Genomic DNA, 17,869 nt, shown 5'->3' with positions numbered 1-17,869 from the left:
TTCTTCTTTCTTTCTTTCTTTCTTTCTTTCTTTCTTTCTTTCTTTCTTTCTTTCTTTGTATTATTTATCTATCTATCCATCTATCCATCTATCCATCTGTCCATCTATCCATCTATCCATCTATCCATCCATCTATCCATCCATCCATCTCTATCTCTATCTATCCTATCTATCATCTATCTTTCTATCTATCCCTCCATCCATCCATCTATCCTATTTTCATTTATCTATCATCTAATCTATTTTCCTGTATCTATCTATCTATCTCTCTCTCTCTCTCTCTCTCTCTCTCTCTCTCTCTCTCTCTCTATCTATCTATCTATCTATCTATCCATTTATCCTCCATCCATCTATCTATCATCTATCCCATCCATCCATCATCCATCCATCCATCCATCCATCCATCCATCCATCCATCCATCCATCCATCCATCCATCCATCCATCCATCTATCTATCTATCTATCTATCTATCTATCTATCTATCTCATCTATCTACAAAACCAGAACACTGAAATCTGCAAATAGGAGCTGTGTCAACAACTCAGACAAAACAAAGAGAAAAGAAGCCGAGGGACCAAAACGAAACGGAATTTGTTTTTTCCCCTGATTATTTTATTAACATGCTAAACGTGTCAGTCTTCAAAGCAGGTCAGTCAGTGCCCAGGAGGACAACTTTTATTCATTCTTGACAATGTTTTATTGCCCGCCACCGAATTTTGCATCCACCACTGGCCCAGAAGTAGAATGGCTGTGAGGCAGCTAAGTGGGAGTGGGGGGAAAATGTGCCCGTGACCTTGACGGATGGATCTCGGCTTGTTCTTGCTTATTTTCTTGGCTCATAATAAACTGGGCCCTGAGGAGGGAAGCATGGCTTTGTAGCCCTTTTTGTGGGTGAACGGACAGAGAAACCGGGGTGCTGAGATCTGGTGGCCACGTAGGATGGACATGGAGTTTGGTAGAAACACTTGGCTGTTCTTTTGGCGAAGAATGGCTTAAGGAACTTGAAGCTGACTTCGTAGAAAGCATATCGGACTCACAAAAAATGTTTCCGTGGGTGGGAGCTCCCAATCTTGCTCACGGTTTCACTCTTATCGGTGCAAAAGACAGGTGCCTCTCGTGCAAGGTTGCCTCTTGAGAAAAGTGGGATCCCATCATCACTTTTCCCCTCTTTTCAACATGTTGTCTAGGTTGGCATTGAGCTTCAGTGCTCGATTTTCTTGTTTCGAAACGAGTTTAATTTTAGAATTTCAAGTGAATATTTTCCCTGCATCGATGCTTTTGGTTCTTTGAATGAATTTGCCAGGATTTTTATGAGGCCTTTGGTCAATGGAATGGGACGACTGACTATGGCCAACTTGCCACGGGGAACTTGTCACAAGACAATCCAACAAATATGAAAGTTAACTTAATTTTGATGGAACCGCGGCCCGTAATAACCACGTGAAGGAAGTCAAACCAGAAATACAAGAATCACAATGAGTTGGATGACAACGTGGTCGCCAATAAGAAAATAAAGTCACTGAATGAAATGATGAATGCGGTGTTGAACTGTCCTGCGGCAAGTTGGGTTGGCCGCGGCGAGTTGTCCTAGAATCCTCGATCAGGCAGGGAAGGAAAAATTTGGCGACCACATGGGGACACAAAACGGACCCGTTTTCAAATCCTAGCTTGCGAATGGAACTTGGACATGGCTCACAAATTTTCTATTTTTGCAATTTTGCAAGGGGTCTTTGGAGGGCAGGATTTGGTACCCAAAGGATTTAAAACTTTATAGCAAGGTTTGAATAATTTTAGAGAACCAACCTCGCAGGGTGGGAAAAAATAATTTCCCTTCCATGTGGTGCCTTCACTGTAAATGTTTAGAAGTTGGCATCAAAGTGTGGGAACTGTGTTCCCAATTTCCTAAAAGGAAGATTAAAATCTCAACCCTCCATTTATAGAGTAACAACCCTTCCCTTGATGATAGCAACCATGGGATGCCGCAACCATCACAAAGGCAAGCCGGTTGGCGAGTGCCCCAATTGCGATCCCGTGCCAACCGAAGCATGGCAGTCGTAACTCCGAGGATGGGTCATAAGTAGATTTTTTTTTTAAAAAGAGCCCGTTGTAACTTGACTGCTTGTTCAACGACCAGTCGTAAGTCGAGGACTGAACGACATCTCTCGGTGGCTTCCAGTGAAGCAGAGTGGAAGGCCTGTGTGCGCTCAGCACATGCTTCCACTCACCTCACCCCATCCCCTCCCTTCCTCTGCTTTGACCATTTTCCCAGGACGTGCAAAAATTAAAATTAATTGAAGATCAGAGGACACCCCCCCACCTTCGTCGTGGTGGGAAGAGAAGAGAGGAAAATGGAATCGCGGTGGGGTTACGGGGGGCAAGAGGAGGAAAAGCGGGTCAAGGCGAGGTGGGAAGACTTCCGAAAGGCTCAGGAACTGGGATCCTGCTTCCGTTTTTGGAAACGTCGGAATTTCCCCTGGATGGCGAGAGCGGCCTTCTCCGTTTCGGGGGCATTTAAATCGATATCAATTTCTTCTTCTTCCGGCTCTGTTTTCTTGGGGTTTTCGATTTTGTCTGCAGGGGAGAAAACAATCGTTGCAGTTTTCCAACGTCGTTTGCAAAAACCATGTTTTTATCCTTGGACAGTGGATGAAAAATTTAGAAAAGAGAATCAGGATTTCTGGGCATTGCGTTAACGTACAAGCGGACAAGGTAACCTAGCTACCAGACAACCACCTATAATGGAACATAGACAGAAAGCATCAGTGCTTCCAGGTTGCCTAGCAACCACTATCCAATGGGGTGAGAGAGCATCCTTGCCTCTGTCCCTTCCCTCCATCCTTTCTGCAAAAGGATAATGGGAAAGGTATCAGATGAAGTGCTGAGTTCAGTTTCTCAACTACAGATGGCCCCAAGATTAGTCCTTCCCTCTCTGCCTAGCCTACCTCACAGGGTTGTTGTTTTTTTGGGGGGGGAAGGGGAGATGTAACATTACCATGAGTTCAAGTCCTGCCTTAGTCAGGAATGCTAGACTTTGGGCCATTCACTAGGAGGCGGTGAGTTCAATCCTAATTAGAGGCAGATATTTCTCTCTCTGGGGAAGATGAGAATAGATCTGCTGAACAAAACTCTGCTCTGGTGATAAGAAGGGCATCCGGCCCTAAAAATACTCTAGCTGCATTCAATTGCTCAGGCTTCATCTCGCAAGGAATTATGGAGTCATTAAAATATGATGATGTCTAGGAGAGTGGTAATTCTAGTCCCACTTTAGACATGAAAACCAGCTGGGTGACTTTAGGCCAATCACCAGGAGGTGGTGAGTTCTAGTCCCACCTTAGACACAAAATCCAGCTGGGGGACTTTGGGCCAATCACCAGGAGACGGTGAGTTCTAGTCCCACCTTAGACATGAAAGCCAGCTGGATAATTTTGGGCCAGTCCTGCCTGTCAGCCCAACCTACCTCGCAGGATTGTTGTGGGAAAACAGGAGGGGGGAAGGTGCTTCACTGCCTTGAGTTATATATTCCCCCCTGCTTGTCAGCCAAAGTTTGGAGAACAAGGAAAAAACTCTCACCTTTTTCTCCTGGCCCGGGAATCTCTCTGGAGATTGGTGACTCATTGGAGGTTAGCTGTGGAGAAGAAAAGAGAATTAAATTGAGGGGGAGAGAAAGAGAGAGGGTGGGGGGCGGTTTAGAACTCATGCTGGTTCGGGAAAGGTGACTTTCTTGGCTGCCAAGCCATCAGGCTTCAGATTCCCCCCCCCCAGGGGGGGGGTCCTTTCCAAAGGACAAGCTTTGGCATGGAGGACTGGCCTCGCGATCTGTTCTTATTGTGGTTGTTTTTTCAAAACGTCGTGTGGAATGGGTTTTTGAAGGAGCTCAGTGGGTTTTTTTTCCCCATTTAATCCCTCCCTGCCAAAAGAAGGTTTTCTTCCTCGGGGCATCTTTGCAAACACGAATCTATGCATCCATTGAAAGAGGTTGCACTGTACTTTTCCAAATGGGTTCCAGAAAAATTTATATGCCACAAAATTAATCTGCTTATCTGTCTATTCCTCCCTCTCTTTTCCCCTCCCTTCCGTATCTATCTATCTATCTATCTATCTATCTATCTATCTATCTATCTATCATCTATCTATCTTTCTTTCTTTCTTTCTTTCTTTCTTTCTCTTTCTTCCTTTCTATCTACCTACCTACCTATATCTCTATATCTAACTACCTACATTTCTATCTATCTATCTATCTGTATCTCTATCTATCTATCTATCTATCTATCTATCTATCTATCTATCTATCTATCTATCTACGGTATCTATCTATCTATCTATCTATCTATCTATCTATCTATCTATCTATCTATCTATCTATCTATCTATCATCTATCTATCTATCTATAGGTTCAAATCCCGGTAAGGGTATGGCTAGCTGATGAGAGCTAAATAGCTTGAAATAGATCTATACTAGTCTCCCTTTATTTATTTATCAGCACAAATACAACCCACACACACACACACACATATATATATTTCTTTTTCTTCCTTTCTTCCTACCTACCTACCTCTATCTCTACCTATCTATCTAATTATCTAAGTTAGATAGAAATAGATAGATGATAGATAGATAGATAATTCAGAGAGAGAGAATAGAGATGCTAGATAATGGATGGATGGAAGATTATCTAATCATCCATCCATTCATTTCTATCCATCATCTCTATTCTCTCTCTCAATTCTCTCCATCCATCCATCTATCTATCATCACCTATCTCTATTGTCTCTCTTTCCCTCTGTGTCTCTCTCTATCTCTCGGTCTTATCCATCTATCTATTTATCATCCATCCATCTCTGTCTAACCTCTAATCCTATTCTCTCTCTCTCTCTCTCTCTCTCTCTGTCTCATCATTTTCCTTTTCAGATGCGTAAGAAAAATATAACAACAATATGCTATATAGCATCGTATACTGCTTTATAATACAGTAAACAATATATAATAATTATATATGGCAGGTAAGGAGGGATGTGTGTGTGTATATGTGAGTGTCTTAACATGTTACGGAATGCCATCTGTGTCTTTATATATTCCATGCAACTGTGCAAGCCGCTTAGCATCAGACAATCGAAGCGGGTATTCAGCAAGGCATAAATTATTCATTCATTAAGGGATGAACATTAAGAAGGGGAAAAGGGAGGTGACAGAAGGAGAAGAAGCCAGAGGGAAATGAATGTTGTCTGTCTGTCTGCCTCTCTTTGTCTTTGTCCCTCTCTCTCTTTCTCTCTCTGTCTCTCTCTGTGTGTCTCTCTCTGTCTTTCTCTCTGTCTTTCTCCCTCTTTCTCTATCTGTCTTTCTCTCTCCCTCTCTCCCTCTCTGTGTCTCTGTCTCTCTCTGCCTCTGTCTCTCTCTGTGTGTCTGTTTCTCTCCCTCTGTCTCTCTCTGTCTTTCTCTCTCCCTCTCTCCCTCTGTGTGTCTCTATCTCACTCTCACTGTGTCTGTCTATCTCTCTGTGTGTCTGTCTATCTGTCTCTCTCTCTCTGTCTTTCTCCCTCTCTTTCTCTGTCTGTCTGTCTCTCTCTCACTTTCTGTCTGTCCGTCTCTCTCTCTCTCTCACTCTCTCTGTCTTTCTCTCTGTCTCTCCCCCTCTCTCTGTCTCTCTGTCTCTGTCTCTCTCTGTCTTTTTCTCTCCCTCTCTGACTCTCTCTGTCTCTGTCTCTCTCTCACTCTCACTGTGTCTGTCTATCTCTCTCTCTGTGTCTTTCTCCCTCTCTCTCTCTCTCTGTCTCTCTCTCTCACTTTCTGTCTGTCTGTCTCTCTCTCTCTCTCTCTGTCTTTCTCTCTGTCTTTCTCCCTCTCTGTCTTTTTCTCTCCCTCTCTCTGTCTCTGTCTCTGTCTCTCTCTCACTCTCACTGTCTGTCTCCCTCTCTGTCTCTCTCTCTGTCTGTCTCTCTCTCTCTTTCTCTCTCTCTCTCTCAGATGCAAATGAGCCTGGGGATTGTGGCCATTTCTCAAACGGCTGGTGTGATCCAGACAAGGGGCGGTAATCGGGCAGGAAGTAGCAGGTTGAATTGGGGAAAGGTCACCTGGAAAGAGGTTTTGGGCCAGGAAAGAGATTTGAACAGGTGTCCAACTGGATGTGCTGCTATCTGCCTTCCAAGGTGGCTCGCTCGCAGCCTGGCCAGGGGAAAAACTAGAAAGCAAAACGGCCGATTTCCTGAGCAGCCTGGAGTGGCCAACCGCAGCTGCTGTGCACAAAGGAAGCTATCTGATCTTTATTAGACCCCGGTGGGCAATTAAGCCGGAAAAACAGCAATTAAACTCTCGTTGGTTCCCCGCATAGCGGAGGAAAAAGAATCAGGAGGTAGGAGAAATGGCAAAAAAACAAACAAACAAACGAGGGGAGGTTGTGTGATCCTTTCTTGTGTTTTTTGGCACAATTTTCTGCCTCGGAGGGCTTCCCTTCACTCTTCCAAATGCACCCTTATCTCAAACACGGAATTATTTCATTTTTATATAGATGGCTAGTCTTCGACGAACGACCATGAATAAAATAGAATAGGATTCAGAATAGGATTCAGAATAGAATAGAATAGAGCAGAACAGAATATAGGAATAGTACAGGAAATAGGAATATAGAGTAGAGCAGAATGGAATAGAATGGAATAGAATAGAATAGAGCAGAACAGAATATAGGAATAGTATAGGAAATAGGAATAGAGTGGAGTGGAGTGGAGTGGAGTGGAATGGAATAGAATAGAATAGAGCAGAACAGAATATAGGAATAGTATAGGAAATAGGAATAGAGTGGAGTGGAGTGGAGTGGAATGGAATAGAATAGAATAGAATAGAGGAATAGTACAGGAAATAGGAATATAGAGTAGGGCAGAATGGAATAGAATAGAATAGAGCAGAACAGAATATAGGAATAGTATAGGAAATAGGAATAGAGTAGAGTAGAATGGAGTGGAATGGAACGGAATGGAATAGAATAAAATAGAATAGAATAGAATAGAATAGAGGAATAGTACAGGAAATAGGAATAGAGTAGAGTAGAGCAGAATGGAATAGAATAGAATAGAGCAGAACAGGATATAGGAATATTATAGGAAATAGGAATAGAGTAGAGTAGAATGGAGTGGAATGGAATGGAATAGAATAGAATAGAATAGAATAGAGGAATAGTACAGGAAATAGGAATAGAGTAGAGTAGAGCAGAATGGAATGGATTAGAATAGAATAGAATAGAATAGACCACAATAGAATGGAATAGAATAGAATAGAATATAGGAATAGTACAAGAAATAGGAATAGAGTAGAGTAGAGTAGAATATAGGAATAGAATAGAATAGAATAGAATAGAATAGAATAACAATTGGAAGGGACCTTGGAGATCTTCTAGTCCAACCCCCTGAAATGATCTGATAGTCATTTCAAAAAATCCTCTCTTAGCGAGCACCTAGAAGCCAAGAGGAGCATATGAGCCAAATTTCACATTTATAGGCTTTACAGTTCTGGAGATTTCGTGACGATGTGTGAGGGGTATTTTGGCTTTTATATAGAGATTGGCAAAAGATGTAAATAAATAAACTCAACGAAGCTTTCCCCCCCCCTCTTTCTACTTCAACCGTCTATGATGCTCTGCAGGAAGCCCAGGGATCTGTTTGCCCTCCCAAGCCAGATGTTTCTCTCTCTCTCTCTCTCTCTCTCTCTCTCTCTCTCTCTCTCTCTCTCTCTCTCTCTTGCTTTGCTTTCCAACTGTTTTCAAGGCCAGGTTCCCTGCTGGGATAACAATACCCATCGGCCTGTTGCTGTCACTCACGACCAGACAGCGATAGGGCAGAGAGGTGGAACGAAGGAACAGGACAATGTAGAATTTAAAGCCAACTCTCATTTGGAGCAAGGCCGAACGATGTACGGGGATAATTTTCCTTATTTTCTCATCAAATTTTAGCCCCTGACACACACACAGCCTGCCAAGAAACAGGAGTGTGTTTCCCAAGCTAAGCCTCCATGATTTTTTAAATTTACTTATTTATTGGGTTTTTAAACAGTACAATCTCGTGACCCTTAGGGATGTGCCAAATTAAAAACATCCATAACACAGCACTATAAACTTGGATAGTTGTTACCCAGCTGTTCTCTCTCGTTCTCTCTTTCTTTCTCCCTCCCCCCCCCCCCCCCGTCTCTTTCTCTCTTGCTTTCAGCAAAAAAGACTTTCGGTATTTGTCGTTCAATTGAGTTGGTTCATTGACCAGGATGTCTCTCAACAAATCTCAGCCCCGTTTCTACTCTTAGCACACTTTGTGGCAAGGAGTTCCATAAATTAATTACATTTTGTGGAAATCTTTCTTTCTTTCTTTCTTTCTTTCTTTCTTTCTTTCTTTCTCTTTCTTTCTTTCTTTCTTTCTTTCTTTCCTTCCTACTTTCTTTCTCCTTTACTCTCTCTCTTTCCCTTCCCTTCTCTTCATTTCCTTTCTTCTTCCCTTCCCTTCCTCCCTCCTTCCCTCCCTTCCTTCTTCCTTTCTCTTCCTTTCCTTCCTTCTTCTCTTCCCTTCCCTTCTTTTCCTCCCTCCCTTCTTCCCTTCCCTTCATTTCCTTCCTTCTTCCCTCCTCTTTATCTTTCTGTCTCTTTCCCTGGACCAGCGCAATACCCTAAAAAAAACCCAAAGCCAACCTAGCTTAAAAGTATCCATGGTTAAGAAATTGAGGATATCTACTAAAGTTTCAAACTGTCTAGCAAAGCCTAAATAATTGCTTGCTTTTTTGATCATGAGACAAATCACCAGCGGAGGAGGAATAAAGTTAATTTTCTTGAAAAGCAGGAAAAATGCCCGTCTGCCCCTTGTCCCCCCACAACTGGGACTACCTCTCCCATCATCCTGATCTTGCCAGCCAGACGGATGGGATCCCTACCCTTGCAGAATTTGGAGGCATCTTAGACGCCTGCAAAATAACCCCAATTGTAAAATTCTCTCCTTCGCTCCCCTCCCCTCCAAATTTTTGGAAGACGAATTATTCTCTCTTTTTCTTCTTCTTTTTTCCTAAAGCCTTTCTCCTTGAGGTCTCGCCTTCCTCTGTTGCCGAGGCAACGGCAAATCCATCCCATAATGGGCGCACCATTGCAGACAGGGTGAGACCAGGAAAAAAAGAGACAGAAGAAGAAACAGCAGCATATGTTCCAATAATCACTCGGGAAGAAACAGAGTGGAGGAAAAAAAACACGAGGCATTTTCGGGGCGGTGGAGGGAAAGAGGGAAAACCCAGATAGAATTTGCTTCCATAAATGGGAAAGTATAAATATATATATATATATATAGGAAGAGGCCAGAAAGTCACGCAAGGTGTCAGCCTGGACAAAATAAGGGCATCCAAGCAAAGGAGGAGGAAGGAACGAAAGGAAAATGTTCACAATTTAGGAATTTGCAGTCCTGAAATTCCTCCCCCCCCAAAAGGAGATTTAAACCTTGAATGACAAATTTAGCTGGTTCCCAGGTCCCCTTTTTGGGCAGGCAAGGTGCTTTCCCTGTTGGATGTCGGCTTGCCCTGAGGCACATTTTACAGAGCTGCAGGGAGGAAGAGGAAGGTGGATCTGGATTTGCTTAAGAAGTCTTTTGGAGAAGAGCTTATTATAGATTGATTTCGCCCCGTCTCTCTCTTGGGCTGCTTTCAAAGGCAAAGTTAAAAAATCCGTGCATATCTCTGGAAGTTTATCCTTATTAAAATCCCTTTTTTAAGAACCCGTGGTCCCTTCATTCGGGATAGAGCCAAGGCGACTGGATGGAGCTGAGCGTTTATCGGCCGGATGCCCTTCCTGACGCCACGTGGAGTTCACAACTGAGCATTTACTGGCCGGATGCCCTTCATGACACCACATAGAGTTCACAGTTGAGCATTTACTGGCCGGATGCCCTTCCTGACACCACATAGAGTTCACAGCTGAGCATTTACTGGCCGGATGCCCTTCCTGACACCACATAGAGTTCACAGTTGAGCATTTACTGGCCGGATGCCCTTCCTGACACCACATAGAGTTCACAGTTGAGCATTTACTGGCCGGATGCCCTTCCTGACACCACATAGAGTTCACAGTTGAGCATTTACTGGCCGGATGCCCTTCATGACACCACATAGAGTTCACAGTTGAGCATTTACTGGCCGGATGCCCTTCCTGACACCACATAGAGTTCACAGTTGAGCATTTACTGGCCGGATGCCCTTCCTGACACCACATAGAGTTCACAGTTGAGCATTTACTGGCCGGATGCCCTTAATGACACCACATAGAGTTCACAGTTGAGCATTTACTGGCCGGATGCCCTTCCTGACACCACATAGAGTTCACAGCTGAGCATTTACCATCCGGATGGAGTTTATTACTATTGTTAATATTTAAGCCGTCCTTTTATTTGCCAAGAGGCAGTAATAATCATCAACCTACCATGGTTGCGAATCCTCCCTCCTTTACCCCACCTTTAATTTGGGGCAAAACGTTAACGTAGATTATTTCGCCCACCTACGACAGGCCGTACGCTGAGAAAGTCGCTAAATGCAAAATACGAGCTCCTCAAAGGATCGCCACCTCACCGCCAATGGATTACGACCTTCAAACAAACCTTACACCAGGAGCGCCTCTGCACAGCAGTTCCCGGGAGAGAAATCGAGCCTCCATAAATAAGTAATTAAAATCAATTTTAGGCATTGTCAGGATAAAGGAGAAGAAAGAATAAGGGGAGGGGGGGGTCAGAAACAGAGGCGAAAGGGAGAATGGTCAATGCAGCGAGTCCCATTCCTGCCCTTAACCGAGGATAGAATCTTTTGGATCCATTTTTTTTTTTAAAAACATAAAATATTAGAATTTATTTTAAAAAATAGTCTAATTTTGGTCCGAATCTTCTGCATGGGTTTGAATTATATGAAACATATGAAGAACGGTTGCAGGAACTGGGTATGTTTAGCTTAAGAGAAAGAAGGACCAGGGGAGACAGGATAGCAGTCTTCCAATATCTCAGGGGTTGCCACAAAGAAGAGGGAGTCAAGCTATTCTCCAAGGCACCTGAGGGTAGAACAAGAAGCAATGGGTGGAAACTAATCAAGGAGAGAAGCGACTTAGAACTGAGGAGAAACTTCCTGACAGTGAGAACAATTAATCAGTGGAACAGAAGTTGCCTCCAGAAGTTGTGAATGCCCCAACACTGGAAGTCTTTAAGAAGATGTTGGATAGCCATTTGTCTGAAACGGTATAGGGTTTCCTGCCTAGGCAGGGGGTTGGACTAGAAGACCTCCAAGGTCCCTTCCAACTCTGCTATTGTATTATTATCATCCAAAATCCTGCCGTTGCTCTGGGTTGAATCCTAAACGTTGAGACGTTTAGAATAGGCCACCCACATCCTGCGTTCACAGATGAGAGATTATCTCAGATTTTTGCCTTTTATTTCCTCCCTGGTTTGGCCACTTCCCCCGCCTCCCAAAAATGATTTCTGGTTTGCTACTAAACTGGAGAAGAAGCAAAGACCTGGCTAAACTTGGTTGAGAGGCTACAAGAAAACCCAAGGTTTGGAGGTTAAATTGGGAAGCTGTTTTTCTTTTTTTAAGTCAGTCCTTGTTCAACAGCCAAACTTGGGACCGATAATTCAGTTGTTAAGCGAAGCGGTCATCCTGGGAAACCATAACAATGCATATATAGTCACTTCAGCTTTCTTTGCATTAGGTAAAAGTTCCCCTCCTACATATGTGCTCGTTGTTCCTGACTCTAGGGGGCGGTGCTCATCTCCATTTCAAAGCCGAAGAGCCAGCGCTGTCCGAAGACGTCTCCGTGGTCATGTGGCCGGCATGACTCAACGCCGAAGGCACACGGAACGCTGTTCCCTTCCCACCAAAGGTGGTCCCTATTTTTCTACTTGCATGTTTTACCTGCTTTTGAACTGCTAGGTTGGCAGAAGCTGGGACAAGGAACGAGAGCTCACTCCGTTATGCGGCGCGAGGGATTCGAACCGCCGAACTGCCGGCCTTTCTGATCGACAAGCTCAGCGTCTTAGCCCCTGAGCCACCCTTAGGCAACAATATAAATTTCCTAAAAATGAAATAAAGTAAATAAATCAAATAAGCTCTTCCACGTTTTATCGCATCTCGATAAATGGCTGGCATAGAAAATTTGTGTCATATTTTTGATCAGACCCAGGACTGTCGAATCTAATTAGAATAGAATGTAATAAATAAAATAGAATAGAATAGGAAACAGAATAAGAAATAGAGAATAGAACAGAATAAGAAATAGAGAATAGAATAGAATAGAATAACAGAGTTGGAAGGGACCTTGGAGGTCTTCTAGTCCAACCCCCTGCCTAGGCAGGAAACCCTATACCGTTTCAGACAAATGGTTATCCAACATCTTCTTAAAGACTTCCAGTGTTGGGACATTCACAACTTCTGGAGGCAACTTCTGTTCCACTGATTAATTGTTCTCACTGTCAGGAAGTTTCTCCTTAGTTCTAAGTTGCTTCTCTCCTTGGTTAGTTTCCATCCACTGCTTCTTGTTCTAATAAGAGGAAGGGGCACCTGCAGGGAGACCCACAATGGGGACATAAGGGGGGGGGGTGTAAGAGGGCACAAGCCCCCGAAGCATCCAGAAACTCTCAAGTTATGTCCACCGAGTGTCCCTTTTTGAAACACTGCAGTCTTACTGTAAGTTTGCCTGATGCCAACTGGCTGACTTTTGCAAATCAATACCGTACTTTTCTCGTTTCTGCAATCTTGGCTCAATTCTATCCCGTCCCAAGTGTTGTTTTTAATTCTGTTTTCTTTTTTTTTTTTTTTAGAAAAAAAGATTAAATTGAGATGTTCTTCACGAATCCTTTCGCTAAACCTTTCCAAAATATTTCATGCTTGACTGGAAGATCCGATCCAGTTAGCCGCAAGAGAGACAATTCCGTTTCAGAAACAACAAGCGTTCGGGAGGGACCTTGGAGGTCTTCTAGTCCAACCCCCTGCTCAGAAGACAGAATAACAGGGCTGGAAGGGACCTTGGAGGTCTTCTAGTCCAACCCCCTGCTCAGAAGACAGAATAAGAGGGCTGGAAGGGACCTTGGAGGTTTTCTAGTCTAACCCCCTGCTAAGAAAGCAGAATAACAGGGCTGGAAGGGACATTGGAGGTCTTCTAGTCCAACCCCTGCTCAGAAGACAGTATCACAGAATTGGGAGGAACTTTAAAGGTCTTCTAGTCCAACCCACGGCTGAAGCAGGAGATTTTCTCCTCTGGGACCGCAGAATGTACGACCTTTCATTTAGTTCGAAGTTACGACGGCGCTGAAAATAAAAAGGGGTTTACGACCGGGGCTCACCCTTATGACCGCCACAGCGTCCTCATGCTCAGGAGAGCAACATTTGGACGCTGGGCTCGCATTTATGACGGTCGTAGTGTCCCTTTTGCGATCTTCTGGCAAAGCAAAATCAAGCTCAGCCTTTTAGCCAATCGCCTCGCTTAGCAATACAAACCCAATTGCGGTCATAAAGCAAGGACGACAACTGTACATAACTCTCAGTTGGAAGCCGCCCAGCCCTAGAGACCAGCAGCAGCTCCCGATGGGTGGGCTGAATGTTTGGACCAGAATTGTTCGTTTTAGAGAAAACGCGAAGGAAATAAATTAATAAATTCAATTTATCTCGGCCATTTTCGTCGCCACCAACCGGGGTCCCTGCGACGCGAAGCCCACTTCAAACTTCCCTTCAATCAGGGATGTCTTATAGTTCATCCAACCACCAACAAACTAAGTTAGGATATTCTAGCCAGCTTCCAAAATTAAACCAATACGACGCAAGCCACCTTTGCAGACTGACTTCCTTCGCCCAACTTGCTGTGCCAGGGGTTGAATTCTCACACGATGCTCGACCAACAAACCCACCCACCCCCAAGGTTACCCTCGCCTGGCTTATCCAATAAACCAACTATCATAGCTTGTCCCCACCGAGCTAGCAAAAACGTACGGCATTTTCGTTCTCGCTTTCTACCCCATGTCCCTTTTGGTTCGTGTGTGTGTGTGTGTGTGTGTGTGTGTGTGTGTGTGATGACCGAAAGTGTCAGGGAACTTGGTTTAATCTATTTGTTAAATTGATTTATCCCCCGGACGCTGGAGGTCTCCTTGACAGACGGCAATTTAAAAAATGAACATCAGCAAGGAAAACCGGAGGCATTAAAAATAATTAAAAAGAGCCATCAAGCAAGGACAGCCCAGGGCCCCGGCGTGTGAAAGCTACGGATGGTATTCCGTGCATTTAATTTATTGACAAGGTTTATACATCTCTCCGGGATATAAACCTACTCGGATAGCTTTAGAAGTCCGTAACGGTTCCAAAAACGGGCAGAATTGAGAATTAGGAAAATAACGGGCAGGCAGAGAGGGATTTTTTTTTAAAAAACGGTACATTTGTCAAATTGAGGATTAACGGGGGGGAAAAACAGGCTCAGAAATTTTTCCTCTGCAAAAGCCAGATTTGAGAAGAACAAAACCAACAGCAGTGTAAATACCCTTCGGATTTGAGGAAAATGTTATTTAACCATTATTTTCTGGGCCGTTCTGTTTGATGTCATGTTTTTGGAGCTCTGCTGCTGATGCTTCTATTTTCTCTCTCTTTCTAGTTTGCTTTGCCACCCCAAGGTCGACTGGAGTGGGGAATCCGATGCATTCGGAGAATAAAATAAATATAAATATTTGAAAAGACGGAGGGAGGTTTGAGGCGCTTCCGTTCAGGCGGGGTTGTCGATGGTTTGAAGGAGGAAAAAAAAGGGACCTCGGAGGGGGGAAAAACAGCAGTTCTTGACTTGCGAATCATTTGTTAAGCGGCCGTTCGGAGCGACGAAAAGGGAACTTGCAACCGCTCCTCGCACTTATGACCGTCGCAGCATCTGCACGGTCAGGGGGTCAACATGTGTTTTCAAACGGCTAGGTTGGCAGAAGCTGGGACAAGTGACGGGAGCTCACTTCGTGACGCGGCGCTGGGGATTCGAACCGCCAAACTACCAACCGTTCTGATTGACAAACTCAGCATATGAGCCACCAAGCCACCGCGTCCCATTAGCCTCTGGTTATAAAGGGTTAATAAAAGCGGGGGGCATCAGTAAGACATTTAAAAAATAGAAACCAATACAATACAATAGTAGAGTTGGAAGGGACCTTGGAGGTCTTCTAGTCCAACCCCCTGCCTAGGCAGGAAACCCTATACCGTTTCAGACAAATGGCTATCCAGCATCTTCTTAAAGACTTCTAGTGTTGGGGCATTCACAACTTCTGGAGGCAACTTCTGTTCCACTGATTAATTGTTCTAACTGTCAGGAAATTTCTCCTCAGTTCTAAGTTGCTTCTCTCCTTGATTAGTTTCCACCCATTGCTTCTTGTTCTACCCTCAGGTGCCTTGGAGAATAGCTTGACTCCCTCTTCTTTGTGGCAACCCCTGAAATATTGGAACAATGCTATCATGTCTCCCCTAGTCCTTCTTTCTCTTAAGCTAAACATACCCAGTTCCTGCACCCGTTCTTCATATGTTTTAGTCTCCAGTCCCCTAATCCTCTTTGTTGCTCTTCTCTGCACTCTTTCTAGAGTCTCCTTATCTTTTCTACATCGTGGCGACCAGAACTGAATGCAGTATTCCAAGTGTGGCCTTACCAAGGCCTTATAAAGTGGTATTAACACTTATCAAGGCATTATAAAGTGGTATTAAAACCAGATTGAGATGACTTTTTATCTTAGATACACGATACTGTCTCAGTAAGCTGACTTGGGGTCCTAAAAATAGGTGCCCAAATATATTAATGTATTATACGCGTTCTGAGATTATTTCGAAAAAGTGGCAGGAGGCTGTAACGATAAATGATAGAAAACCATGCCTGCAGCACTCCAAATATTATTTCATCTGCATTCCTCTCTCTCAAGCACGTTACTGCTCTTTTTTTTAAAGAAAAAGAAGAAGTTTATTTAAATGTATTAGCGCTGGTGGCTTTATTGGCACAAGAATATGTACGATTTGCAAAAAATGAGAGAGAGAGAGAAAGAGCATTGACTTTCTGTCAAGTGTGAGAAATGAATTATTAATTCAATATTGGAGTGGGGAAAAAAATAGAAAAGGAAATTTGCACTGGAGCGATGCAGAGAGAAGCTAATTTTCTTCTGGCTCAAATTGGTGAGGTGAGCGGGATTTTTAGAAGTCTTAGGTAAAGGTAAAAATTCCCCTCGCACATCTGTGCTGCTCGTTCCTGACTTTAGGGGGCGGTGCTCATCTCCGCTTCAAAACTGAAGAGCCAGCGCTGTCCGAAGACGTCTGCTGTTCCCTTCCCACCAAATGTGGCTCCTATTTTTCTGCTTGCATTTTTTACCTGCTTTCGAACGGGTAGGTTGGCAGAAGCTGGGACAAGCAACGGGAGCTCCCTCCATTATGCGGCGCTAGGGATTCGAACTGCCAACCTTTCTGATCGATAAGCTCAGCGTCTTAGCCCCTGAGCTACCGTGTCCCTTTATAAGTCTTAACCTGCTTCAAAAACCTTTGTGGTGTCCAGTTAACAAATTAAGCAATGTTGTCAAAGCAACAACATTTGATGTTTCGGGGAGATCTAGCGCTAACGGGGTAGGAAGTAGACCCAGGTTCTTTTTAAGAAAGCGAAACTTTGAGCAAAGTTTGACCAAGGTGACTTATTTTAATGGACGGTTCAAGATAAGTCGATGGGCATGGATGGGGCATTAACAGGCCATAGTAACCCCTTCGCTGTTACTCTTTGCAAGTGTATGCGAGAAAGACCTTGGGAGAGTGGAGTGAAAGGGACTGCCAAGAGAAGAGAAAGAGATAAGAGACAGCTTAGGCCTTGGAAGGAATGGGAGGGTGGAAAACACCTAACCTGAAGATACATGGACTTCAACTGCTTGAAGTCCATGTATCCAACTCCTTCTCCTCCTCCTTGTCTATCTTCTCCTTCTCTGTCTCCTCCATCTTCTCCTTGTTTCTTCTCCTCCTCCTCTTAGTCTATCTTCTCTTTCCTCCTTTTGCTCCGTCTTCTCCTCGTCTATCTCCTTCTCCTTCTCCTCCTCGTCTATCTTCTCCTTCTCCATCTCCGTCTCCTCCTCCTTCTCCATCTTCTTCTTGTTTAACTTCTCCTCCTCCTCGTCTATCTTCTCTCCTCCTCTTCTTTCTCCATCTTCTCCTTGTCTATCATTTCCTCGTCCTCCTTATCTGTCTCCTCCTCCACCATCCTCCTCCTCCTCCTCCTCCTCCTCCTCCTCCTCCTCCTCCTCCATGCCTATCTTCTCTTTTCCTCCTTCTCCATTCCTCCTCCTCATCTATTTTCTCCTTCTTCTCCTCCATCTCCTCCACCTTCTCCCTGTTTCTCCTTGTCCTCCTCCTCCTCCTCCATGCCTATCTTCTCTTTTCCTCCTTCTCCTTCTCCATTCCTCCTCCTCCTTGTCTATTTTCTCATTCTCCTCCTCCATCTCCTCCTCCACCTTCTCCTTGTTTCTCCTTGTCCTCCTTGTCTATCTTCTATTCTTATTCTCCATTCCTCCTCCTTATCTATTTTTTCTTTCTCCTCCATCTCTTCCTCCACCTCATCCTTGTTTCCACTCCTCCTCCTTGTCTATCTTCTCTTCTCCTTCTTCTTCTTCTCCTCCATTCCTCCTCCTCCTCGTCTATTTTCTCCTTCTTCTCCTCTGTCTCCTCCTCTACTTTCTCCACCTTTTCTTTTTTTCTCCTCTTCCTCCTTGCCTATCTTCTCTCCTCCTCCTTCTCCTTCTCCATTCCTCCTCCTCCTCATCTATTTTCTCCTTCTCCATCTTCTCCATTCCTCCTCTTCATCTACCTCCTCCTCCTCCTCTTTCTCCTCCTCCTCCTCCTTCTGCGTGAATTC

At 44.1% G+C, this 17,869-nt stretch overlaps 1 protein-coding gene across 1 annotated transcript in view; it reads right to left on the bottom strand.

Annotated features, from left to right (window-relative positions):
• Window positions 1-675: 675 nt before the first annotated feature.
• PCP4L1 (Purkinje cell protein 4 like 1) overlaps window positions 676-17,869 on the bottom strand; it is a 19,258-nt gene continuing 2,064 nt past the window's right edge. The window contains exons 2-3 of the mRNA XM_081968301.1: window positions 3,573-3,627; window positions 676-2,573 (exon numbers count right to left, since the gene is read on the bottom strand). Coding sequence (XP_081824427.1) covers window positions 2,428-2,573; window positions 3,573-3,627 — 201 coding nt within the window. The 3' untranslated portion in view covers window positions 676-2,427. The remainder of the gene's footprint in view (window positions 2,574-3,572; window positions 3,628-17,869) is intronic.

This window comes from Natrix helvetica, assembly GCF_964273705.1.
Source record: "Natrix helvetica genome assembly, chromosome: 16".
Classification (NCBI taxonomy): domain Eukaryota; kingdom Metazoa; phylum Chordata; class Lepidosauria; order Squamata; family Natricidae; genus Natrix; species Natrix helvetica.
This window is presented reverse-complemented; position numbering and strand designations above follow the sequence as displayed.